This window comes from Pipistrellus hanaki (assembly GCF_964339955.1).
Source record: "Pipistrellus hanaki genome assembly, chromosome: 19".
NCBI lineage: Eukaryota > Metazoa > Chordata > Mammalia > Chiroptera > Vespertilionidae > Pipistrellus > Pipistrellus hanaki.
Genome location: NC_140521.1, coordinates 8,032,248 through 8,059,211, shown reverse-complemented (window position 1 = coordinate 8,059,211; position 26,964 = coordinate 8,032,248). Strand labels below are relative to the sequence as shown.

Below are 26,964 nucleotides of genomic sequence, written 5' to 3'. Positions count from 1 at the left end.
AGGCTGGCTCACTTCTCTGCCCCGAGGGAAAGGGTCAGGTTCGCATCACTGCTGACCAGGGCTCAGCACACACGTGGCGCTCAATGGATGCATGAAAAGCCTGCAAAACTGACTGCTCCTCAGCATGGGGAGAGGAGAGGAAGTCAGACAGCTCCAGACAGACAGGCAGGCAGGCAGGTAGGCAGCTGAAAAAGCCAGAGAAGCCAAGAGAAACACAGAAGCGGAAACAAAACACCTGGGAGACAGCAGTCTAGGGAGAGTGGGGGGGGGGGGGGAGAACGGCAGAGAGAGGGGGAGGCACAGGGAGGCAGGGACCTCCATGCAGGACGGTGATGCCGGGAGCAGGCGCTCAGCGAGGGCGGGAAGGGGAGGGGAAGGGGGGCCAGCGAACGCGTTTTGGTTGCTGAGCAAACAGGCCCCTGTGCCCGGTGTTCCGTCCGGCTGAACTTCCCACATCAGTTTATTTTGCTGAGCACCCAGCCCCGGTGAAAACACCGGGGCGTGTTAGAAAGCAGAGGGGTGGGGAGCGGAGGGGCACCAACACGGAGGGAACATGTGCCTCCAGGGGGGCCACGGGGTGAGGCGTGGAGCAGGCTCCGCCTCAGCGCTCCCCTTTCCTGGTCTCCGCTCCCCCGGGGCCCGGGGCCGGTGCAAGAGGAAGTGAGGCTGGACTGAGAGAAATAAAGACGTCAACTCGGAGAGGAAGTCTGAGCGGAGAGGGAAAAGGCCCAGCTGCTGGGAGGGGGAAGGATTGCCGGAAGGTCCTGGCTCTGCTCGGAGCACCGCACCGGATGGCGAGTTCAGACAAGTCAGGACAACACGCCTGGGATGTGGACTGACCTCTCAGGGTCCTGGCCACGGGCCCCAGCGGCCCAGAGCCCGGGACAGGACCTCGGTCAGGACCCCGGTTGGAGTGTGTGTGTGTGTGTGTGTGTGGGGCAGGTGTGGCTTCTAAACTGGGGCTCTGATTGGCTGTACGACACGCATGGGCCAGGCCTGAGGTTGCTCCCTGTGGTAGGGTGGCCACCACACCTGCCCACAGCACCCACTGGTGCCTGATGGCGGCGGCCGGCACGCCGGTGCGCCAGGACCTCACGGTGTCCTGCACCCTGTGCGGGCCACAGGGCCAGCCGTGCGGGAGGCCAGGGCAGGGGCCGAGGGACGCTCCCGCCATCAGCTGGATTTCACCTTTGATGACAACGTTACCGACACCGCATGGCGTCGGTCGTGATCCAAATTTTTTTTATTTTTTATTTTCATTTCCTGAAATGGAACCATTGTACAAACCATACCTACTGATGGAATAAATAAGTGAAAAATTATACTGCTGTACAGCACACCAAAAGAAAAAAGAAAAAAAGAAAAATCGTTGAGAAAACAACAACAAAAATCAGGTAACGTGAACAAAAGGTCTGTATGCCTCTAGCCAGGTCCTCGGCGGTCGAGAACGTGCCGGGCCACGCCGCCGTTGGAAACGGGAGGTCAGTCACCCCCCGCGCGGCGGCGGACGGCCTTCCGGTGCGGGTGTAAGTGCCAGCACTTTGTGGAATGTGTAGCCACGGCGTCCCCAGGGGCCGGGGGAACGGGTTTGTCCTGGGAGCCCTTGAGGCCACGGGGCCTGGTGTCCACGGAAGGCACAGGGCCCCGTCCTGGCCGGGCCAGCTGCAAGGTGGGCGGGGGACAGCGGCTCCGGGGAGCGGGCCGCGGGGAAGGAAGCACATCTGGATTTTGCAGTCTCGTCTGGACCACGCTGGCACGTGGCCTGGCGTGGCCGTGGCCGTGGCCGGGCCGGGTTGCTGCTCCCAGGCCACCGGCCCACCCCTCCCTTCAGGCACTTCAGAGAAAAACTAGTGACAGCCTCGGTGTCGTGGACGGCGTCCTCGTTCCCCACTGGCTTGTCCGCGGGGCCCACCGAGGGCGCAGGGGAGCCTGGCCGATGGACGAGCGTGTGCAAGCGCGTGCATGACGCTCCGCCGGCCGTCTGAGCCGCCCCCCTCTCGCTTCCCAAACGAGAGCAGGAGATACACATCCCAATTCGCCCTTCGTCAAGACGGAGTTTTGCTGCAAAGGAAAACGTGACTCGAACCTACAGGGTCTGGAGGTAAAGCCGCCGGCGTCGCCGAGAGGTAACGCGGAGGAGGAGCCCAGGTCTGCGGAGCACTGGCCGCCGAGGGCGGTGAAACGGATGAGGATTTCTTCTTCTTTTTTTTTTTTTTTAAGACAAAACGCGTCCGGCCACCACCGCTCCCTTCAACGGGGAGATCTCCGAAGTTCGCATGTGTGTTTCCCCTGATCTCGGGAGACGCTTTTGCATGAGGTATTTGAAATTCAGGAACATTTTGATTCTTCTCGAAGTGCAGGAGACGGGCGAGAGGGAGAGCCTCCCCCTCGGAGACGCAGGTGGCCAGGAGGGAGATCCCCGCGCCCAAGGTGGAACCTGAATACGCACCAGTTAGCAAAACAAACAAAAACCAGAAACCAGAAACCAGAAAGCGCCGACAAACCCTCTCAATCCTCCCCGCTCCCTCCCCACCACACACAGCTCCGAGGGAGGCGGCCTCCAGGGCGGGAGGGAAACCCGGGGGACCGGGCGCGGGGCTGAGAGGCCCACAGAGGAACGGAGAGCAGCCAGGCTGCCTCCGAGCCAGACACTCAGGCCGCTGGCCCAAGGGGCTGTGTTTCCCTTGACTGAGAAGCAGCTGCCCCGGGCGGGCGGGCGGAGGCGGAGGCAGGGGTTCGATCCCCGCTTCTTGGAGGGCAAAGCTTCCCGCTCCTCAGTGCTTCCCTTCTGGCCTTCTTGGGGGGACCGACCACAGGGGACCCCGGGAATAAGACAGGACCCAGCGGCTGGCTCGGCTCTGTGGTGTCCGGAACGTGATGCAGAAGGATCCCTGTGGATCTGGAATCCTCTGAGAGCACCAGCTTCTCCTGCCGCCGCTCCCGGCCTCCCAGCCTCCCTGTCATCTGGAGCCGGTCCCGCAGCGGCCACAAATGTCCCCCCGTCTTCGGAGGCGGGGGAGGGGGCGGTGGGGCGGGGGCAGAGGGCGAAAGCGCCAGAAGGATGGAGAGGCTCCGTGTGTCCAGGGGAAACGCCAGGTTCAGAGGCTCCAGGGAAGGAGGAAGTGAGTGTATCGAGTCGCCGGAGCTCGGGGGGAGAGATGCCCTGACATCGGAGGCTCCCCGGACCGGACCGTGGAGGCTGGGCAGGTGGCCGAGGAGGTCCCGCTGCTCTCCTCCTCCTCCCCTGCCTGCTCTGCGCCCACTGAAGTCCTGGGACTGGGGGGGAGCGAGACGCGAGGGCCGGGGCCGTGGCAGCCTCCGCGGAGCCGCGAGGGCACTTCGCAAAGGGAGACGCAGAACCACTGGGGAAACATGCCGGAGGCCGCCTCGAGGGCACAAGGCACAGGAAAAGGAAGCGGGAGGAGGGGCCGGTGGGACGCAGCGTGAACTCCTGGTGGGAGCTGCCCTCTGGTCGGCTTATGTGGTGCGGAGGGGGTAGAAGTGGGGCGAGGAAAGACGGTACAGCAGCAACGCAAACGGAACCTTGGCTTCGGAGACCGTGCCCGACACCCCCGAGCGGCCGGCCCGCCTCCACAAGGACAGTCGCCTCGAGATCCGCGGGTTCTGCTCCGCGGCGGGAAGCTCCTCAGAGTCCGAGCGAGGCCGCGCTGCTCCGGGTTCGCCTGGGAAGTCCGCCGCTCTTACCCGAGGGCGTCAGCCTGCTGAGGGGTCTCCCGGGACACGTGGACCGGAGCCCGGATCCCCCGCACGTCTACATCTCTTCCGAGCTTTGTTGGGAAGCCTCCAGTTTCATCTTTTTAGAGGGCGGCCCTCCTTCCAAATCCTTGGGGGAAGAAGGAAAGAGAATGGCAGGTTAGCCGGAACCGGTTTGGCTCAGTGGTAGAGCATTGGTCTGCGGACTGAGGGGTCCCGGGTTCGATCCCGGTCAAGGGCATGTACCTTGGTTGCGGGCACATCCCCAGTGGGGGGTGTGCAGGAGGCAGCTGATCGATGTTTCTCATTGATGTTTCTAGCTCTCTATCCCTCTCCCTTCATCTCTATAAAAAAAAAAAAATCAATAAAATATATTTAAAAATATTTAAAAAGAGAGAGAGAGAGAGAGAGAGAGAGAGAGAGAGAGAGAGAGGGAGGGAGAGAGAATGGCAGGTTAACAGGCCAGGAGATCCGTTCAGGGCTGCCAGGAGGTGAAAGGTCAGCCTGGGAGGAAACTGAGGGCAGGACCCGAAGGCCGGAGAGCATGGACTTGAGGAGGGTCACACACCGGCAGGAAACCTCAAACCCAAACTCCTCCTGGGTCTCCAGAACCTCGTCGCCTCAGTCCTGCCTGTCCCCGTCACACTGACCTCCCTCCGCGTCCTCCCCTAAGCTCTCCCTCAGCCCACCCCTCCTGGAGCAGGTGACCCCGTTATCCGTCCTCCCACCCGTGAGTGACCGCCAGGGTGAGGCTGAAGTTTACTTCTCAAGCGCCACGCCCAGACCAGCCTTGCCCTGCTGACCTCTGCTCCCGGGGGCCCAGGCCGGGTGCCGGGCCCAGGCGGGCGCTCGGCATTTGTTAAACGTGCCCGGGAATGGGAGAGGGCCTGTGGGTGTCACCCAATTCCCAGAAGTCCCTTGACTCAAACACAGGCTCAACGGTCACTCTCCCACATCCTGCCTGGCGGTCCCACGCCATCATTTCCAACCTCACCTGTCACCTGAGAACAACCCCCCCCTTTTTTTTTTTTATTGACTTTACTGGGGTGACGTTGGTTAGTAAAATTATATAGGGTTCAGGGGTACAATTCTGTAAGACATCACCTGTATATGGCATTTGTGTTCACCACCTGAGAACAGTTTCCCCCTCTTCCCCCCAATGGATTTCGAAGAGGAAGGAAGAGAGACAGAAACATTAGTGATGAGAGAGAAACATCGACCAGCTGCCTCCTGCACACCCCCTACTGAGGATGTGCCTGCAATCAAGGTACATGCCCTTGACCGGAATCGAACCTGGGACCCTTCAGTCCGCAGGCCGACGCTCTATCCACTGAGCCAAACCGGTTTCGGCCCTAGATTTATTTAAATAGATCCCTTTCACGAACTTCCTGCCACTGCAAACATCTCCCATCCACACGCCCTCTAGGCCTCTGGGCGTTTGGAGGGTGTCCTATTGCAGGAAGGCGGGTGCAGATCCCAGGGCACCGGGAGGCTCAGGTCTGAGAGGAGCGGCCCTGGGCAGGCCTGGCTCCGGGCTGCACACCATGCGGACCGAGTCCTGCCCTTTCCCTCGTTCCTGTGGCTGCGCCTCAGTTTATCCCCAGAAACCGGAAACGGCTCAGCACAGCAGAGACGGTTTTATTCGTTGCTGTTGGGATACCACTGACTCCTCCTTTTTATTTCTTTCTTTTTAAAAATATATATATATTTAATTGATTTAAGAAAGGAAGGGAGAGGGAGAGAGAGAGAATCATGGATCAGTGGCCTTCTGCACGCCCCCTACTGGGGATCAAGCCCACATCCTGGGCATGTGCCCGACCGGGAATCCGAACCGTGACCTCTTGGTTCATAGGTCAGCGCTCCACCACTGAACCACACCAGCCTGGCACTCCGCCTTCTTTCACATGAGCACAGAGGGCTCACGGCGAAAGTCATCACGGTCGCCGAGGCAACACGGGGGCACCTTCCGAGTCCAGCTCCAGGGCGTGTTACCCACGTTCTCTCATCTCATCGAACCCCAGCCCCAAGCCAGCTCGGCGGTCCCGTTCTGGCAGCTGGAGACCCTGAAGCCAACGTCTGTGTGTGCTTACAAAGCTGGGACTCGAACCCTGGCCGTTGCTCCTATCCCCCTCTCCCCTACCACTCCACCCCGGGCCTCCTGCTTCTGCACGGACTCGGCACAGATTCTGACCAACGGCGATGCCCCAGAGAGGGGTCTGGGCCTGGGGAGTCGGGTCAGTTGCAAAACATCTTCAAAGATTATTTTATCTGGCGTTTGAGGAGTCGGAGGACGTATCGCCCCAGCTCTAGGGGAAGGTGATGGGATCCCTGAGAGCAGGCACTGCTTTTGTGGAAACAAAATGACGGAGCTGAGGACCCTCCCTCTTCCGACACCAGCCGAGCCTCGCCCTCCCCCGCAGCCCCAGCGCCCGGGGCGGGACACAGCGGGACGCTCCCGCCACCCGCTCAGGGAAGGCACAAGAGTTCCGATCGGCCAACGAGAAAGCAAGACAAAATAGCAAAACACCTTTCAATGGTCCCCCGGCCCCCCGACGGGCGCCCGGCCGGCCGGCCTGGCTGCCCCTCGGAGGCCTCGGGGATCGGGGTACCTGAGCGATGGAGGGGGTCTCTGCAGGCAGGCCCGCGTCCCCAGACGGCTGCCGCTCGGCCTTCTCCGCACTGCTCGCCGAGTTCTCCGCGGAAGACTGCGAATTCTGCTCGTCGGAAGCCTCTGAGGGTGAAGCAAGACGACAGAGGCTGTTTTTAGACACGTGGCTTGCGGGGCCAGATGGGACAATGACTAAAAATACCTGGGGACGGGGTAGTGGGGTGGCTCGGCAGTCTGTCGGAGCTACAGTAAGCTGGGGGGGAGGAGGGGGAAGGCGGGGAAGACTCTAGCTCACTTTTTTAGAGATGCTATGAGCATCCAGGCCACCTGCTGGCCCTGTCACCTGCAACCCTTTCCTGCACACACATTACCTGCCGAATGTCCGCAGAGGGCACCTAAAAAAATAAAAGGGGGGGGAAAAAAAAAAGCTACGGGCTCTGTGCCACATGCACCCGGCGCCCTCTGGTGGCCACAGCGCGCTCCGACTCCCTCTTCCCATCACAGAGCCCGCCTTCCCTCCACTGGGGGACACGCAGAGGGGACTGGTAAGCATTTCTCTTAATGCTATGGGTATTCCTTTCTGATCGCCAGAGCAATGACTGGCCTTTGCAAGAAGCAGAAAATACCGGGGGGGGGGGGGAGGGTGTGGAAATCTGGTCAAAATCGCCAATTATTTCACACCACCCACAGCTACCACCACCCGGTAACACTCGCAGGGGTCTTCAAACTATGGCCCGCGGGCCACATGCGGCCCGCAGAGGAGTCTGATCCGGCCAGCCAGGTTTTTTGGGCAGTGAGCGCAGCCGAGGTGTTACAGTAGGAATTAGTAGTTCATATAGTCCGGCCCTCCAGCTCTCTGAGGGACCGTGATCTGGCCCCCACTTTAAAAAGTTTGAGGACCCCTGTAGGATCCAGCCCCATTTTCCCAGAGGTTTCCCCCTACACGCACACACGGCTCCTCTTTCCCCACACGGGACTCACACGGCATTGCGGAGGATCCGCCATGCCTCTGAAAATGCTCTCCATACAAGATGGCTGCATGGCGTTCTAGTCACCGATTGCTTATCCCACGAACCCCGTGCCGCCCGTTATTTGGACTGTTTCTGGTGCTACGTCCGTCTCCCTGCTCCCCAACCATGTCCCTTTAGCAGAAGGAAGGTGCAGGGCACAGCAGGTCATAGTGCGGCTTTGGAGAAAGAAGTACCTGCTCTTCCTGAAGCTTATTTGGGGCACAAAGCAGGAGAGCTCGCGAGAGGATGGGGGGGGGGGGGTGTGCAGCGCCAGCATCCCACCCAGGGCCCCACTCAGCTGGCTCTCAGGGTCCCCGTCACATGTCCCCTGGCTTTTTAAAAGGATACTAAAGCCGAAACCGGTTTGGCTCAGTGGATAGAGCGTTGGTCTGCGGACTGAAAGGTCCCAGGTTCAATTCCGGTCAAGGGCATGTACCTTGGTTGCAGGCACATCCCCAGTAGGGGGTGTGCAAGAGGCAGCTGGTCAATGTTTCTCTCTCATCGACATTTCTAGCTCTCTATCCCTCTACCTTCCTCTCTGTAAAAAATCAATAAAATATATTTTAAAAAAAAATTTAAAAATAAAAGGACACTAAAATAGCCCGGCAGGTGTGCCTCAGTGGTTGAGCATCAACCTATGAACCAGGAGGTCACAGTTCACTTCCTGGCCAAGGGCACATGCCCAGGTTGCAGGCTCAATCCCCAGTAGGGGGCGTGCAGGAGGCAGCCGATCAAGGAGTCTCTCTCATCATCGTCGTTTCGCTCTCTCTCCCTCTCCCTTCCTCTCTGAAATCAGCAAAAACATATTTTTTTAAAAAATCCATACGCATGTTACATTCTATTTCATAACTAGAGGCCCAGTGCACACATTCGTGCAGCGGGTGGGGGCAGGCCAACCCAGCCCCAATCAGCGGACTGGGGCGGTCAGGGCGGGGCTGGCTGGGAGAGGGGCTGTGGGTGGTTGGCCAGCCGGCTCTGCTCCTGATTGGGGTGAGGGGGCCAATCTGGGGTGGGGCTGGGCAGGGGGAGGGGCTGCAGGAGGTTGGCTGGCCGGCCCCGCCCCCAGACCTGGCTGGTTCGCTGGACGCAGTGGGTGTCAGAGCCACCGGGCGATCTGGCTTTCGGGTCGCTGGCTTTTTATAGATATAGATAGATGGGTGTTTGCTTTAGCAATCACTTTCTTTGTCACTGTCCTCCTCCGCTCTGACCCTGTGGAGTGCGCTCTGTGGAGGAGCGGGAAGCGGGGGCACAGATGTGGGCACAGAGATCACGAAGGAGGCTGGTGGCCTGGAGTCACACCGGCCACCTCGCCCGGCCTGAGCGCTCGATGTGGGCCCAGGCCCTGGGGCTCGGGGCGCGTACATGGGCTCGGCTCCGCGGCCTGATTGTCTTGGCAGAGCGGGCCTGGAGCTCGCCCAGGGGAAGTTATTTTCCCGGGGCCTAAATTTAGTCCAGGGAGCTCGAGCATGATGTCATTCCCTGAACTCACTCAGCAGTAAACAAGTTCAAAGCAAGGTCGACAGCTGGCGACCAACCGGCTTGGTCCCACGGGCAGCGTGCACCTCCTGGGGAGGCCGTGGGGGTGGGGGGCTCTGACCACGGCAGGTGGGCGGGCGGGCCCGGCCTGCTGGGGTGGTCCCACCTGAACAATGCTGGCACCTGGGCAGGGCCAGGGGCCGGGGTGGTGGGAAGAGGACCCTGGTGTGGCTCCTACCTGGACATAGAAAGCTTGCAGGGGGAAGGAGGGGGCACAGGGGAGGCACAGGGGGGTCCGGGGGGGGGGGGGGGTTGAGGATGGCAGTAACAAAATGTGGCAGCTATGAAAGGAGGTCTTAACCAGGGACTGGATCCCTGCAACGGGCCCTTTAAGAGGAGACGCAGGCCCTGGCCAGGCAGCTCAGCTGGTCAGAGAAAGCAGGACGAAAGCCATACCTGGTCCTGCACGGTCCCGTCCCTCTGTGTCCCCACCACCACCACCAACGGCTCACCAGGCCCTTCCCAGAGCCAGGCTCGGCCGGGCATTCTGCTCTCTCGCTCACTTCCCTGTGGTGGCCCGACAAGAGAGGCAGCTTTTATTTGTCTCGTCTTATGAACCAGGAAACAGGAAGGTGTGCAGGAGCGGACACTGCAGCCCAAGGCCACACAGCTGGCAGGTGCCGGCCCCATGTGACCAGCTCGGCCTGTGCTCACTGCGCCCTGGCTCCTGACCCTGTGGCGGCCGGGGAGCTGGGACTCACCGCCGGGCACAGCAGGGGCCCGGGAGAGATTGGTTTTATAAGTCTGGCTTCTACTGCGTGGGCATGGCTTTCATTCACATCATCGTCAGGTCAACCCGTTTGTAAACCAGGGACCGACTACCTGTGAACATCTTCGCGGGAAGGGGGTCCAGATTTGGAAACAGCTGAGGTGCCCGTCAGCAGATGACTGGATCAGAAAACTACGGTACATCTACACCATGGAATACTACGCTGCCATAGAAAAGGAATTCTTACCATTGGCAGCAACCTGGATGGAACTGGAGAACGTTATGCTGAGTGAACTAAGCCAGTCAATGAAAGGAAAACACCACGTGATCTCACTCATTTATGGGTAATAAAGAACATTTAAACGGATGAACAAAAAGATAGATACAGAGACAGTAAAGCATCCAACAGACTGTCAAATGACAGCGGGAAGGTTAGGGAGAGGTGGAGGAGATAAGAGATCAACCGAAGGACTTGTGTGCATGCATATAAGCATAACCAATGGATGCAGAACTCTGAGGGGTGAGGGAATGAATGGGAGTGGGGGGGGATGGTAAGATAAGTACACATATAATACCTTAATAAAAAAAATGAAGAGAAAAAAAACAGTAAAAAAATAAAAATAAAAAATAGCCAAAACGGGTTTGGCTCAGTGGATAGAGCGTCGGCCTGCGGACTAAAAGGTCCCAGGTTCGATTCCAGTCAAGGGCATGTACCTTAGTTGCAGGCACATCCCCAGTAGGGGGTGTTCAAGAGGCAGCTGATTGATGATTCTCTCTCATCGAAGTTTCTAACTTTCTATCCCTCTCTCTTCCTCTCTGTAAAAAAATCAATAAAATATACTTTAAAAAATAAAAAATAAAGGGGGTCCAGAGACCTCAACAAGAACAAACACACACTCCCGTAAACACACACACACACACACACACACACACACGCCCTGCACAGTCAGACCATTGAACGCCTCCTCTCTCACCCGGACGAAGCAGCAGCCCCGCCCTGCACGTTCACAGAACCGAAGCCAAAGCGATCCTTCTCATCTCGGGGTGCGAGCCCCCACGGCTCCTGCGCTCTCAGCATCAAAGTCAGGGTCTTCTAAGTGGCCCCCCGAGCCTGCACTCTCCCGGCCCCGCCTCCTCTGGGGTCTCCGCGTCGGAGCCCCTGGCCCTGCCCGCTCCCCTCCACCCACACTGAGCACGCTGCTGCCTCAGGACCTGTGCACGGCTCCCTCTGCCCGCAGGGCCTCCCCGCTCTCCCAGGCGGCCTCCTCCCTCGCCTCATTGGCTGGCGGAGGCTTCTCCGGGCCACCTATTTAAAAATCACAGTATCCCCAAAAGGGGCAAGACTCGACATCCCCTTTCTTACTTCATCATTCCCCAGAACACATGCTTTCCAAATGCTAGGTTGTGTGATTTTTATTTATTTATTATTTTTATTTCTTAGAATATATTTTATTGATTTTATACAGAGAGGAAGGGAGAGGGATAGAGAGTTAGAAACATCGATGAGAAACATGGATCAGCTGCCTCTTGCACACCCTCCCTCTGGGGATGTGCCCGCAACCAAGGTATGCGCCCTTGACCGGAATCGAACCCGGGACCCTTCAGTCCGCAGGCCGACGCTCTATCCACTGAGCCAAGCCAGATTCGGCTAGATTGTGTGATTTTTAAATTGCACCCCCCCTACCCACTAAGAATAAGAGCCCCAGGCATCACCCTGGCTGGTTTGGCTCGGTGGCCAGAGCATCGGCCTGCTGACTGAAGGGTGCCGGGTTCAATTCTGGTCAAGGGCACACGCCTGGGTTGCAGGCTTGATCCCGGGTGGGGGGCGTGCAGGAGGCAGCCAATCCATGATTCTCTCCTATTGTCGATGTTTCCATCTCTCTCTCCCTGCCCCTTCCCCTCAGAAGTCAATAAAGATATATTAAAGAGGGGAAAAAGACCTGCCGTCGCCTGCCTGGACAGAGGCTGGACGGTCCGAGGGGGAGGGGCCCCCGAGCCCGCCCTGCGGCACGTACCTTCGGGCCCGGGGGGCTCCTTGCCCTCGGCCGGGGCCTCCTCGGCCTTGGCGCTGGCGCCCTCGCAGGGCACGGAGGGGGCGGGCTCGGGCGCGGGGCTGGAGTTGCTGCTGTTCTCCTGCTTGATGGGGGAGGCGTCTGCGATGGAGCTCTGGTTGCTGTTGTCATCTGGGGGGGGGGACAGAAGCACAGGTGAACTCCTGACGCTGCTGGGGGCTCAGCCGCCCCACGGCCCACGCCCCACGGAACACTGCCCAGGAAAGGGGTCGCTCGCCCCTCCGGAACCTCCGAGCCGGCACACCCAGGGCCCCTCACCCACCCTGCCCTGCCCCCACGGGCTCCCGAGAGCCCTGTGTTTGGAGGCAGCCGGCCACAGACGGAGGCCTGGCACACTTTAAGTCTCGGGGGGCATCTGAGGCCTGGTTCCGGGTGAGGAAACAGACATCGCGGGTGCTTGGCTCGGAAGTAACACAGAGGCCGAAGCGCAGTGCCAGATCGAGCCTCTCACCGACCCCAGCTTGATCCGAAGCAAAAGGGAGAGAGAAGTTACCCCACCAAGCGGGGTATCCCACAGGACGGCCGGCCAGGCTCTGCGGGTCGATACCACGCAGGGGGAGAAGGATCAGGGAAGATTATTGCAGGAGAGAAAGAAAAAAGAGCTCTAACCGCTAAGCACGATGTGAGGACATTACTTAAACGTTGTGCTGAACCTGCCAGGTGCTAAGAGACGTTTGGGGATGGCTGGGGAATTTGAATCCCGTCTGAGTCTAAAAGACACTCAGGAATTTTTCTTAGTTTTGTTCGGGGTGATAACGGTACACGGGCACACAGCATACCCATGTCACCCATCAGTGACCGTGCTCCTGTGCAGGCGCAGACTTAAATATCAGGAGGAAGGGAATTTACTTTCGAATGCTCCAGTCCTGGCCAGGGTGGCTCAGTTGGCTGGGTATAGTCCTGTGCACCAGGAGGTTGCCGGTTCGATTCCTGGTCAGGGCGTATGCCCAGGTTGCAGGTTCGATTCCCCAGTGTGTGTGTGTGGGATAGGAGAATGAGGTGGTAGGAAGGGGTGTGTGCAGGAGATAGCTGATGGATGGCTCTGTCTCACGGATGTTTCTCTCTCTCCCCCTTCCTCTCTCTCTCTCTAAAATCCATTTAAAAATTTAAAATAAAGCCAAAACCGGTTTGGATCAATGGATAGAGCGTCGGCTTGGGGACTGAAAGGTCCCAGGTTCGATTCCGGTCAGGGGCATGTACCTTGGTTGCGGGCATATCCCCAGTGGGGGTGTGCAAGAGGCAGCTGATTGATGACTCTCTCATCGATGTTTCTAACTCTCTGTCTCTCTCTCTTCCACTCTGTACAAAATCAATAAAATATATTTTAAAAAAATTTTTTAAATAAAAATGCTCTAGCATAAGCTACCTACCATTTTCAGAATTCCCTGAACTGTACTCCCCAGAGCTGTGTGTTTCTGACCCGCCCATCGTATTTCCATCAGAAACACGTTGGCACGTCTTTAACGACAGACGAGGCAGTAGCGGCGCGTATCCGTGGAAACCCCCGGAGCCTTTTCCTCGGCTCGGAGGCCCAGGCCTGCCCCTCCACTCTCTCCGCTCTCCTCTCTTACGAAATGTCTCACAATAAAAAGGGAACAGAAAGGAAAGGACGTTACTTGGGCGAGGACCGTGGTGGCTGAGCCGGGGGCAGAGCCGGGGGCCCTGGGGCACGTACGCCCTCTCTGCAGGTCCCCTTTGGCGGGCGCAGAGTCACCGTGAACGGCCGCTTCCCAAGGAGCAGCTCCAAACCCACGGCCGCGGCCGCACGCTCCCGTTCTGGGCCGCGCTGCAGCCCCGGGGCCGAGGCCGTTTGTGTGAAAAGGCGAGAGGGGAGATCCATCCGGCCGGGGCACCGACCAGGTGTCGGGAAGGAGGGGGGGACCCTGGGGGAGCTCCGGGGACGTTCTGTCTCCATCTGGGCCAGCTCCCCGGGCGCGTGCCGTTTGCGAACATTTCACGGAGCCATACGCTGGGGATGCGTGTCCCTCCTCTCGGGTAAAAAGGGCAAAAGGTCTGCTGAAACCGGCTTGGCTCAGTGGATAGGCCTGCGGACTGAAAGGTCCCAGGTTCGATTCCGGTCAAGAGCATGTACCTTGGTTGCGGGCACATCCCTGGTGGGAGTGTGCAGGAGGCAGCTCATCAATGTTCTCTCTTTGAATATATTTTTATTGATTTTGTACAGAGAGGAAGGGAGAGAGATAGAGAATTAGGAACATCGATGAAAGAGAGTCATCGATCAGCTGCCTCTTGCACACCCCCTACTGGGGATATGCCCGCAACCAAGGTACATGCCCTTGACCAGAATCGAACCCGGGACCCTTCAGTCCCCAAGCCGACGCTCTATCCATTGAGCCAAACCGGTCTCGGATGATCAATGTTCTCTCTCGTCGATGTTTCTAACTCTCTATTCCTCTCTGTAAAAAAAAAACAACAAAATACATATTTTTTTAAAAAGCAAAAGGTCAAGGCCACACGCCTCCAGTGTGGAGGTGCTCGGTGGGACACGGGCGACACGTGTCGAAGTAAGACAACACGGGAAGGGAGGCGGTCGGTGAGGGTTTATGTGAAGCCAGAAACCCAGGCTGGAGCTTCCCGGCGGCCAAAGCGAAACAGGAAACACAACTCAGCCATGCGTGTGGGGAGTCAGGCCTCGGAGGGAAAAAGGACGCCTCCTGTGAGGTCTCTGTCCCTGGTGAGCGGAGGGGCTCTGGTTTATGTTTCCTGGCTCGCCGGGCTCCGAGCCTCTTCCTTGGCACCGAGGCCCAGGCCTGCCTGGCCCTCCTGCCCCTCGGCCTGGAATGTGAACGAACCTGCTGGGGAAACAAAATACGGCCGAGCCACTAGGGCCCGGGGGCCTGGCGGGAGAGGGCCTGGAGGGAGGGGGCCTGGCGGGAGAGGCCGGGTGGCAGCCGGCCGGCGGGGAGCTCACCGTGCATGTCCATCATGCCGGGGGAGGAGCTGTTCTCCGGCGTGGTCACCTCCGAGCCGCACTTCTCGTCTTTGCCCTTCTTCTTACTCTTGTTTTTCTGGAGGAGGAAATGGAGCGGGCACGGAGTCACCGGGCCGCGTGTGCGGGCAGGAGAGAGACCTGGACGGTGCCATGCACGCCTCCTCCCGAGCCCCCGGAGGGCGCTCCTCGGCCTGCACTGGAACACGTCCCCTCGGGGCCTCGCCTGCTCGGGATCAGGGCCCGCAGAGGGAGGCTTCTGGGATAAAGCCCCGGTGCTTGTGGGGCACGCAAACACCCAGGCTGGCGGGGTCCCCTCCTCCTTTAGGGGGAGCCTCTGGGGGCCAGGCCGTGGCTGCCCTCCCAGGGCAGGTACCACAGAGGGAGACGAGGGCAGGAGGGCAGGGGAGGCTGCTTTTGTGTGGGCTCCCACTTTTAAACCCGGAAGAGAACAGGATCAGGGCGCCCTGCGTCCATCGGGAAGAGGCTCGTTAAATAAATCATGGTGCGTTCGTTGGCCGTAACGCGATGCGACGATTACAGAGCCGGGCGGCTCTGTGTTTAAGAGTGGGACACGATCCCCGAGAATGCCAACGTGGAACACGTGTCGGCACCTCCAAAAGGCGCGGGGCGGACCTCGGCCGCTGATGGCGAAGGACAGGACACACGGACGCGTCTGCGGACAGCCAGGCTGCCTCCCAGGAAGTGAGCTGAGCGGGTGGGACCGAGCGCAGGGGAGGCAAACCGTTTACAAAAGACACACAGGAAGGCCCCGGCCAGGGAGCTCCGCTGGCTGGAGGCTCGATTCCCAGTCAGGGCACATACCGAGGTTGTGAGTTCGATCCCCACTTGGGGTGCATACAGGAGGCAACAAATTGATGTTTCTCTCTCCCTCCCTTCCTCTTTTTCTAAAAAACAAACAAATGAAAGAAAAAAAAACCACACACCCACACATAACCTCCAGTAAGGATTTTTTAAAAAGATATACAGCCCTGACCGGTTTGGCTCAGTGGATAGAGTGTTGGCCTGCGGACTCAAGGGTCCCAGGTTCGATTCCGGCCAAGGGCATGTACCTTGGTTGCAGGCACATCTCCAGGAGGGGGTGTGCAAGAGGCAGCTGAATGGATGTTTCTCTCTCATCGATGTTTCTAACTCTCTATTCCTCTCCCTTCCGCTCTGTGAAAAGTCAATAAAATATATTTAAAAAAAATAAAAAAAAGACATACAGATACCCTAGGACCTGGGCATTACTGCTTCGTGGCAGGAAACAGGGACCTGAGGCCCAGCGAGGGGGGCCCCTGTCCAACATCCCGGGCTCGTCAGGGTGCTCTTTGCCCGGCTGGAGCCGCCCTGTCCCCCTGACAGCCCGCACGTGGTGGCTTCTCCCGAATCATGATCCATGTGGCACGTCCCCGGTGCCCGCTCCGTGCTGTTCTATAATTATCTCCCCGGCGAGATTCCACATTCCTGGAGAGCAGGGACCACGTCTTCCCAAATGCAATGGTGCTGATACAACACCCGACGGTGTGCAAGGCACAGACGGCCCCGGCAGAGCCAGGCGGCCTCCGAGGAGCCTGTCACACCGGGTCTCCCTCCGGAGCCTCGGTCTGGGGCCGCTGGGGAAGGCAGCTCTGGTGCCCCACGAACCCGGACCAGACAGAACCAGCAGAGACAAACACCCGCGGTCTCAGCCCAGCACCCCTCTCCCCAGGAGACTCAGGCCGGGGACCAAAGACGGCAGCTTCCAACCAGCCTTTCTGGCCCCCTCTGCGCCTGCCCGTCCCGATCCTGGCACCTCCGGGAGCCAATGAAACTGTGCGGCCGGCTCCGTGTGGGCCATCCTCCTGCAGGGGGGACCAATCACAAGGAGAGGAAAGGCCCTCCCGGCAGGAGGAACGGCCCACCGAAGGCCTGGGGGCGGGACCGTGCAGGGTTTTGACTGGGAACCAGAGGAGCTGACCTGGGGTCTTTGGGAGCCACTGGTCTCAGAGCCTCTGAGGGGTTGTCATCTATCCCTCCCTCCCTCAAACCAAGCACAGCCGCGGGGGCTCCCCCTAGTGGTCACAGTCTAGAAGCCACCCCGCTTCCCTGTGCCAAACTCTGGGGTGAGAACAAAAGGTTCTCCACGCGTGGAGAGAGCGCGCGCGTGAACCCCGGAGCCAGGACACGCGTGACCCCTGCCGTGCGGCTCTGGGGAAACGGCTCCCCCTCTCTAAGCCCGTGGCCTCACTTGTACAGAGAAGGCAGAGATCAGCCCCACAGACTCCGGATGAGACTTAGACGCGGGAACACCCCGCACGGCACCGGGTGCTTGGGAACGGTGCTGCGATGACGGGGAGCGCCTGCCTGTCTGTGTGCCCCTCTGGCAGCCCCAAACCCCAGGGTGTGTCACCGCTGGCAAACGGTGGGGCTCCCGGCCCGCGGTTACAGGCGGCGGGGGGGGGGGGGGGGGGGGGGGGTGTGTGTATTCCTGGGACCGGCCCTCATACTCACATCGTCAACCTTCGGCTCCGTCACGGGGACCCACTTGTAGATTCGCAGGGACGTGTCACCCACCGTCACCCACTTCTTCTCCCTGCGGAGGGGGAGGGGGAGGGGGAGGAGGGGGGAGGGGGAGGGGGAGGGGGAGGAGGGGGAGGGGGAGGAGGGGGAGCCTGTTACCAGGGGCTCTGGGCCCGGCCCTGCTCACCCCATGGGGGCCCTGGCCGCACGCCCTCGGGGCAGCAGCTCGGGGTAAGAGGACAAGCTCTGGGTCAAACAGATGCGGTGTGTAGCCCATCTCTCTTTCCCCTCTGAGCCTCAGTGTCTCCACCTGCCAGACCACGTCCGGCTGTCAGTCTCCCCAGGCTGCGTGAGGGCTGCCTAAGACCCTGTGGGTTCGAGTCTTCGGACGCCCGGAAGGAAGTGCTTGGTGAGACTGGGGGGGCGGGAGAGGAGCTGCCATTAGGACGACGCCCCCGGACCAGGGGGTCTGGGCCCCAGGCTCCTGCAGCTCTCACCCCGCAGAGCCAGCACACCGGCCGGCCGAGCCCCTCTGGGCAGCAGGGCGGGCTTCTCGCAGCCAGCTGTTTCCTCCAGGGGCGGGGTCTGAGGCTGGACTCACCACCCCTGGCTCTGCCCTCTGGAGCAGCAGAGGGGGCAGGGAGCAGGGGCAAACCCCCAGGGGCAGGCCCCAGCGCCGATACCGAGGGTTTAACAGGGAAGCGGGGCCTGGACTGTGGGTACAGCTGGAGGGAGAGATGCCCCGAGCCTCCCGCTGCTCAGTCCTGAGCCTGGCAGGTGCTTCGGGGTCTTGTCTCCGAAGGCCCCCGTCTGCACAGCTGCCCGGCCGCTTCCTAAACCCCTGGGGGACAGTGTCCAGGGCCCCCGCTGCTGGAGGCAGGCTTATGGGCGAAGAGGAGAAAGCCACCAGCCACAGGAGGAGGAGGGGTCGCTGTCTTCACGAAGGATAACAAACCCCCTCCTCTCCCCAGCACTCTGCTCCAAGCCCCCGTCATTCTCCCGATGGTTGTTCCGCCCTGAACTCCTGTCCATAAGCCAGATCGTATCACCAACTGCCCCCAAACCCCGGGGTGACCCACCCGAGGGAGAGCTGGGATTCGAACCTGGGCCGTTCTGGCTCCAGGGTCCATGGGAGACGTGGGAGGCGGGGCCAGACGCACACCTGGAGCAGGGGGTGCCATTGCCAGGAGCCCTCAGCAATGCCAGGGACCAGGCTCCGCCAGAACCGAGACCTGTGTGTGCGTGGGCCCCTCCGTCCGTGGGCTGCCTGCCACCCTCTCCCCCCTCCCGGCCCACATCACCCAGCCTGGGTCTTCCCCTCCACGTGGGCTGGTGGGACCCGTCACAGCCACCAGGCGGCGCCTTCCCCACAGGGGCTTCTGGGTGCCCGGCCACACTCAGAGCCCCCTCCCCCAAACCACGGACCCCGCCACCCTCACACTGTGCGGCTCGGACCCCGTGCGTTCCCTCTGGGGGGAGCGAGGGGCCGTTTTGTTATTGCACTAGCGACCTTCCTGGTATGTTTTCTGTGCGAAGCACTGGACGCACTTGCTCTGCTCTTCCCACAATCTTGTGTGGCCAGAACCATCACCTCCCGCTGTGACGGACAGAGAAATGGGATTTCCCGCAGAGCCCTATTGGAACCTCCGGGCCTCACTGCGTTCGGAGCGGCCCCTTTTCGCCCGGAGAGGAGGAGTCAGGCAGGTGTCTAAGTCACCGCCGCCGCCGCCTCCCCCCGCAGGCAGGACGGACGGACCATCCTCCGTCCGCGCCTTCCCCCACTCCGTCCTGAACAGCCAGAAGGTGCCAGGAAGGGACGGGGCGTTCCAAGAAACAGTCCCAGTGACAAAGCAGCAGCCACAATAGCCATTGTGTGCCCAGGCCCCGTGCCAACGTCTTATTTACATGCTCTCTCCCCCAGACATCGCCCACAGGCCTAGGAAAGGGGGGCCACGGTCACCCCACGTTACGGACGGGGAGCGGTGATATCAGTTCACAGTCCATGGCAGGACCGGGGCTGGACACAGGCTGCGACCCCGGAGCGACCTTCTGCTCTCCCGTCTCCCGGGAAAAGGAGGAATCCACTCCACAGAGCACATCAGCCACAGATGCCGGGCAGAAGTGCCAACTGCTGGTACCTGTGCAAGGGACCGAAGGCCCTCAGCACTCACAAGGCCTCAACTGGCTGCTGGGCCTGGGCCTGGGCCCCAGTAGGTCAGCAAATCCACAATTTATGTTAAAAACAATAACAAAAACACACACAGCCGGTGTGGCTCAGTGGTTGAGCATCGACCTATGAACCAGGAGGTCATGGTTTGATTCCCAGTCAGGCACATCCTGGGTTACAGGCTCCATTCCCAGTAGGGGGCGTGTAAGAGCCAGCTGATCAATGATTCTCATCACTGATGTTTCTCTCTCTCTCCCTCTCCCTCTCCCTCTCCCTTCCTCTCTCAAATCACTTTAAAGGAATTGACTTGTAATACGCAAGACACCTTTCCGATCTGGCCCCGGGAGAAGCCAGCTGACAGCCACGCCACCCTGGGCCAGGTCTGGGTTTGCCGGCCCCAGGACAGTGAAGGCGAATCTTGGCGATTGCAGGTGCTTCTCCGAGAGGTTACCGGCCCTTCAGGTTGTGAGCTCAGCACAAGCAGGCTGTCCGATGGCCCGAGTCCCCAGGTCCCTGTGCTGCAGGTGCGTTTCTAGGTGAGGACACGGAGGGGCTGTGGGACACGGGGCAGGGAGGTCAAGCCCGACCTCAGGCCGGGGTTCGGCCAGCAGCCAGCCGGGCAGAGATGGGGCCCGGGAGCTCAGGGGTAAGTCACTGGGCGAGCACCAGGGATGACGGACGAGAAGGGATTTCACAGGCATGTCGAGTGAGCTCGGGGGGGTGGGGGGGTGTCTCATCCAGGGGGTGGCTGGACAGTGCCTTGGGACACAGACCACATGGGCTCAGAGGAGCAGCGGAGCTCCCGCTACCACCCCTAACCCATCGCCCCGGGCACACGGCCCCGGGGCGATGGGTTGGGGGTACGCTAAGCTGTAGTTACTACCTCAGGTGACAAATAAGTGGCCAACAGGCCGTTTTTGTCTGGCCTTCACGGTACTTTTAAAAATCTGAATCAGCCAAAACCGGTTTGGCTCAGTGGATAGAGCGTCGGCCTGTGGACAGAAGGGTCCCGGGTTCGATTCCGGCCAGGGACACATGCCTGAGTTGCGGGCTCGGTCCCCAGGTCTGAGGGGCAGAAGGCAGCCGATGGATGATTCTCTCTCATCATTGATGTTTCTCTCTCCCTCTTCCTTCTTCTCTAAAAAAAATCAATAAAATAAAACTTAAAAAAAACTGTACCAGTTTGCCAAACTTGACAAAAAAGGAAAAGAAAAAAAAAACGCAGACAACATAAAAATCCAGACTCCTGGCTACTCTCAAAAACATGGTCTGATCACGAGGGGCCCACAGACCCTCCCTCCCCAGGGTCCGAGGCTCCCTCAGACCCCCCAGCTCTCCCCACCTGTAGACACCGGGCTCACCCCAGCCTTGCGCACTGAGCCCTCCTGCCTTGATGGCCCCCGGAACCAGCCATGCTTACGGATCCGACTTCACATCAGACTCGGGCTCCTGGGTGGAAGGGCTAAGTGTGGTCCCAGCTACAGACACAGTGCCCCTCCTCAGCACGGGCTCCTACATAAACTACAGGGACCCATCCGGAATCCCCAGGCCAAGGCCAATCAATGTCCAATGTTCTCCCAGGCCCAGGTCCCAGGGCAGGACTATCGCGGGGTCACCTGGCTCCCTCCTCGATAGCTCTGAATCCCTCACTCTGCATTCGTTTCCAGGGGCTGGCGTTCGATGCCTCAGGAGGCCTGGCTGGCCGAGGCCCAGACTCACCTGCCCTGCCCTGTCTGGCCGGAGGGCACCCTCGGGGTTCCGAGGCGAGGCCCTAGGCCACATGTGTCAAACACAAGGCCCGCGGGCCAAATCCAGCCCGCCAGGCCTTGCAATGTGGCCCACACCGCGCTGTCATCACTGCACTCCGCTGTCAGTTTATGACATTGTCAGTTTATGACTGTTCAGTAAACCATTCGGCCCGCGATTTAGGCTGGATTTTAGATTTTGGCCCCTTCTCTGATTGAGTTCGACACCCCTACCCTAGGCACAAACCTGCCCCTCCCCCAGGGACAGAGGGAAATCCTGGGGAACAGGCCTGTCTCCGTCCCCACAAGGCTCTGAGGGACCCTTCACACCAAAGGCCCAGGGGGTCCCCAGCCTAAGCCTGTACCTCTCAGCTCAAGCCTTTGCCTCCTGCCCAACACCCACCCACCCCAGGCCCCCTAACCTGGCCTGGTTTCCGGAAAAGGGTCCCACCACATTGTCCTTCCCTCGGCCATCTCTGCTGCCTCGCACGCTGCCCACCCGCCCTGCTGGGGCACCAGACAGAAAGGAGAGGGTCAGCAGCTCCAGGCACGCTGGTCACGGTGGTGGCTGGCTTCTCTGGGGGCGGGGGCAGGGGCAGGGCTGGCAGAGGGGCGGGCGTGGGGTCCCTGGGGCTGGGGACAAACACCACCCTAGGCTTCCCCGCCGAATGGCATGCCAGATGCCACCTTATCCTCTAGGCAAAATGCAGACTGCTGAACCGAATCTGAATTTCAGATAAACAACAAATAATTGTCTTAGTATTAAGTATGTCCCCGAGAGTGCCCGGGACACACTTACGACGTAGAGAAATGCCTTTAAAAATCGTTTCGTTGTTTACATGAAATTCAAATGTAACTCAGTGTGCATGAATTTATTTGCTAAATCTGGCAACCCAGCCCCCCAGCCAGCAGGGACTGCACGGTCGGTGGCCACACGGTTAATAAACAACCCAAACTCTGCAGGACGGACGGGAAGGCCCATCCTAAAGGCAGAGTGAAGGGGCGATTTGGCTTCTCCAGGCAGGGGAAACCCAAGAAACAATGCAGCGTAGGTTGGTTGGTTTGTTTGTTGGTTTTGCTTAGAAGGGGCAGGGGGAAAAGAAAAAGAAAAAAAATCAGCAAAATGTAAATTTCTGTGGAGCCCACCTTAACGTCAAGACAACATTTAATGGTGGCTCCTGTGTGCAGGGATGAGTGTGGTAGAGACATGACCTTATTTTGGGGGTGGGAGCACAGGACCGCCTGGGGCAGTGGTTAGAGGTCACACACAGGAAGTGAACGGGATCCCAAAGCCTGAGGTCTTCATGACAAGTTGTTTCCCAAAAGGAGGGGGGAGACCTGTCCCCCCCCCTTACCCTCCCCACTCCAACACAGGCCTGGCCCGCAGCAGGGCCAGCAGGGCGGAAAGCCCCATCCTTCCATCTGCCCTCCCTGCGGAGCAGCTGGCAGGCGGGCCCTGCAAGAGCCGCTGCCTGGGTGCAGGGCCTGTGCCCCGCTGGGAACCTGGGGCTGTGGGGTACCTTGCCCCCAGCCCCTTGCTCAGCCCAGGCCCTAAGGACACAACCCCAGCCTTCCCTCTGGGAACCCCGCAGGAGGAGAAGGGACTGGTGGGCTAGCTTTCGTGTGTGTGTGTGTGTGTGTGTGTGTGTGTGTGTGTGGTGTTGGCCTGCAGCTGTTCCTGCCATTTCTAAAAGACTCCAGGGGGCCTCGGGGTGCCCTGTGCGCACTGGGGGAGCTCCCACGGCTCGCAGGACTTGGATCTCAACTTTGGAAAGCCTCCCCTTCTCACGGTCCTGAAAATTCTTTGTCCCGCCGGAGCCAAGCCCAGCCCTGCGCCGGGCATCCGGCCATCTGCAGGCGGCCCTCTCCACGGGAGGCGGCGGCGAGCACGTGGGCTTATTGATTTCCCTCTTTCTGTCGGGGTTGCCTCGGGAAGGACAGCGAACTCGCGACCCGGCTAGACTGGATGCTCGGCCCCCTGTGGCGCTTAGAGACCGAGGCGCGTTCCCGGAGAAAGGACACCCCCAAACGCAAACAGAGCCGCGGAGGGGGTGGAGGGGTGGGGGTGGGGGAGGGGGAGGGGGTGGGGCGACCGATGCTCACGCTTTCAATAAAGGGCCCCCCCTCCCCACCAGCCCGCCGGCGCCGGCACGTGAGCGCATCGGCTCCTCCACCTCCCTGACCCCGGTGAAGCCGTGGGAAAGAAAAAAATAATAATAATAATGAAGTTGAAATCCGGGAGCTGGGAGTTTTCAACAAGTCCGCCTCGCCCTGGTGATCTCGGGCGCCTCGGGCCCGGCCCGAAGGGCCGATCCCGAGCCAGAAACCCCCCCTCTCGCCCCCCGATGTCCAGTCCCGGTCATTCCGACCGGGCCACGCCGGCCTCCTCCCGCGGGCTGCGGAGACGCGCGGCCAGCCCCGCTCCCCCCACCCCCGTCCCCGCTCAGAGAACAAAACAACGGCTCCTCCACACAACAAACACGAGCTGCTGGTTTGGGAGAGGCAGCCGCGGCCCAGGACCGGCTTCTGATAAAAATAAAATTAAAATTAAAAAAAAATAACAGTGGCTCGCCCGAGCCCGGCGCCCGGGCGCCGCGCGGAGAGGGGGTCGGGCACCCCGCGCTCCGGGCCCGCGGCGCCCCTCCCCGCGCTCGCCCCCATCTTGCTTCCCCGCCAGGAGCCCTCGCCCCGGGCCGCCCGAAGCGCTAAATTTAAACGGCTCGCGCTCCGCAAACTCCGCAGACTCCGGGGCGCCGGGCCGGGCGGCGGGAGCGGGCGGCGGGCGAGCCGGAGAGGGAGCGGGGGCGGGGGCGCCGGCGCGGGCAGGGGCGCGGGGCCGGCGCCGCGCCGCCCGGGGCGCGCGGGGAGGAGGCGGCGGCGGCCCGCTCGGCGCCGCACAATGGAGCTCGCGCACTCCCCGCCGCCGCCGGCACCGCGGCCCGGCGCGCGGGAAGCCGCTTTCATGTGACTCGCACGAAGCGAAATGGCTTCTGAGGCCGGCCCCGCACTCTCCTCCGGGAGCCGAGCGCCGCGGCGGCGGGGGCGCTGCCCGCAGCGCGGCCGCCCGGCCCGGCCCGGGAGCCCCCGCCTCAGGCCGCCGCCGCCGCCGCGCCAGGTGGGCGAAGGCGCGCGCGCACCTGGGCACGGCCGCGGCCCCGCGGGCAGGTGACCGGCCCGCGCGCCGCCCGCCGCCCGCCCTCTCCCTCCCTCCGGGCCCGGGCCGCGGGCGCTGCGCCGCGGGCTCCGGGGATGTGGGCTGGGGTCGCGCGGCCGCGGCGCGGAGCGGCGCCTCCGCTTACCATTTGCGCACTTTCTCGATAGCCGCCATGACCCTCTTGATATCATCTTTGGCCCGACTCCTGGTCTCGGCTCGGACGGACCTGCCCGACATGGTTCTGGCGGGGAGAGAGGAGAGGGAGGCTGCGAGCGCGCCGCCCGTCCTGCTCGCGCCCCGCGGCGGCCACACTCCGCCCGCCCGCCCGCCCGCCGCTCACACACACACAGACTCACACACACACACACTCCCTCTCACACTCACTCTCTCACACTCACATGTGCACTCTCTCTCTCTCTCACACACACTCCCATGCACACACATAGATACACACACACTCGGACACACACACACACACACACACACAAAGCCGGGCCCCCGCGCGCCCGGGCCCAGTGCGCAAGCGCCGGGCGGCAGCTGCTCGGAGCAGGGGGAGCGGCGCGGCCGCCAGCAGCGCGGCCTCCGGGCGCCGCCGCCGCCGGGCCGCCCGCCCCCCACCCGTCCCGGGGAGGCGGCGAGGGGCGCCCGGAGACCCGACCGGGGCGGGGGCGCGGACACTCACCCCGAGGCCGCGGGCTCCCCGGGGGAGGGCGGGCCGGCCGCGGAGGGGGCGCGTTCCTTGGGAGCCAGCCTGGCGGCCCGTCCGCCGCCCGGGGTGTGCGGGTTGGCGGCGGCGGCGGCGGCGGGTGCAGCCACGCAAGTTGCCCGCGGGGCCCCGGACTTGGCGGGAGTTGCAGGCGGCGGTCGGAGTGGCAGGCGGCGGGATCGGGGAGTCCGCGAGGTGCTGCTGGAGAGAGTGGAGGGACGCGCTGCCCCGCGTAAACACGCGCGCCAGGACGTCGCTTCCCTTTCCTGCGTCCTTTTGGAAAGCCGGGGTCAGAGGAAAGGTGCCCGGGGCGGGGCAGACGCTCGCCCCTGCTCGTCAAACGGCTTCCAGCAGGGAAAGTTCAACGGCGATCAGCATTGGGGAAGGCGCTGGAGGCTGTGTCTCCCCCCCCCCCATCCTGCCCCAGGGTAGATCTGGGGAGGAATCCGCAGTTACCAGGACAACCCAGGTGCCACATCTTTTTGTTCAGGTGCCCGCGAAACCGATTTGACCAGAGCTCATGCACGCCCCGATGGATGCTGGGGAAAGTGGGAGTGACCCTGTTCGCAAGCTCGGGGTCTTGGAGATAAACTGTTCCAGCACCAGCCATGTTTACACCCGGGGAAACTAAGTCACCGGGAAGCTCAAGGTCATGGCCATGTGTTGGATCTTGGGCTCCCACTCACTCTGGAGCCCATCAGTTTGCCCTGAGGGTTTGATGTGGGGTAGATGAGCTACGGGTGATGATGGAGCGGGGGACTGCAGTGCAGGCCTCTTTCTAGGCATGTCTTTCTGCCATTCTGAACCTCGAGTTCCTAATGTGAAAAAGGATAGATCACCCGCCTCAGAGATTCGTTCTGAGGATAATCGTAGCAGCAAGTCCTAATGCAGAGGTCTCATCTTGTCGGCCCTGCCCTCACAGGCAGAGGTATGTGCTGAGGGCCACACAGAACTGATTATATATATATATATATATATATATATATATATATATATATATATATATGATAGCATATCAGAAATTCAAGTACCAATTGATTGATGCATGTATCTATTGAGCCATTGAAAAAGGCGTGAAGGACTGGCACATGCCACAACATGAATGAACTTGGAGACATGCTAAGTGAAAGAAGCCAGACACACAAGGACAAACATTGCCTGCTTCCACTCACATGAGACATGTCCACTAGACAAAGCCACGGAGACAGAACGCAGATGGGTGGTTGCCGGGGGCCATGGGAATGGGGAGTGACTTCCGGTGGACACAGGGTTTCTTTCCTTTGGGGGTGACGAGAAAGTTCTGGGTGAAAAGGTCCCAGCGGAGGTGGCTGCACACACGGTGCATGTACCTGATGTCACTGAACTGTACACTGTAAAATGCTTCCCTCTGCCGAAACTGGTTTGGCTCTGTGGATAGAGCGTCGGCCTGCGAACTGAAAGGTCCCAGGTTCGATTCCGGTCAAGGGCATGTACCTTGGTTGCAAGAGGCAGCTGATTAATGATTCTCTCACATCAATGTTTCTGACTATCCCTCTTTCTTCCTCTCTGTGAAAAATCAATAAAATATAAAAAAAATAAAATAAAATAAAATGCTTTCCTCTTACAATGTTACGTTGTGTGTATTTTACTACAACAAAAAGCAATCCAAATATCCACCCCAAACCTATATAATTTGATTAACCAATGTCATCCCAATAAATTAAAAAAAAAGAAAAAATAAATTTTTTAATGTGGAGCTTTTTCTAGAAATAGCAGGAGATGTACACGCTGGGCCCCCAGTCTACGTGGCCACGGCCAGCTGCAGCCGAGGAGCCCTGTGCCCCTCAAAGCTCCCCAGGTCACCAGCGTGTCCCATCCCTTCACTCATTTGTATCACCAGATGGCCCCTCAAGGAATTTGGTTTTGATCTCTGATGAAACGGTAGAGCTTTCTTCAATGTTCTTTATAAATCCCGTATGTCCCTTTTTATAGTTTCCTGTCCCCTTCAAGGGGACGTTAAGACGTCTATTTTTCATCAAAGCACAGTTGTTTTATAGTCTGTGTCTGATAAGTCTAATACTTGGAGTGTCTGAGGGTCTGTTTCTGCTGGTTCTT

General features: G+C 60.2%; 1 protein-coding gene across 2 annotated transcripts; it reads right to left on the bottom strand.

The window, feature by feature from the left end:
• Window positions 1–1,224: 1,224 nt before the first annotated feature.
• Window positions 1,225–25,753, bottom strand: BCL7A (BAF chromatin remodeling complex subunit BCL7A). 2 transcript variants are annotated; one of them, XM_084867760.1, is made up of 8 exons: window positions 24,847–25,753; window positions 24,310–24,405; window positions 17,090–17,171; window positions 14,579–14,675; window positions 11,593–11,760; window positions 6,694–6,717; window positions 6,324–6,445; window positions 1,225–3,844 (listed from the first exon to the last, which is right to left on the bottom strand). In XM_084867760.1, the coding sequence occupies exons 2-8, from the start codon at window positions 24,399–24,401 to the stop codon at window positions 3,773–3,775; spliced, it is 657 nt and encodes a 218-aa protein (XP_084723886.1). In that variant the 5' UTR covers window positions 24,402–24,405; window positions 24,847–25,753; the 3' UTR covers window positions 1,225–3,772. The 2 variants fall into 2 exon arrangements, with proteins under 2 accessions (XP_084723886.1, XP_084723887.1); XM_084867761.1 differs by lacking the exons at window positions 6,694–6,717; window positions 24,847–25,753 and having other exon boundaries at window positions 24,310–24,818.
• Window positions 25,754–26,964: the final 1,211 nt, after the last annotated feature.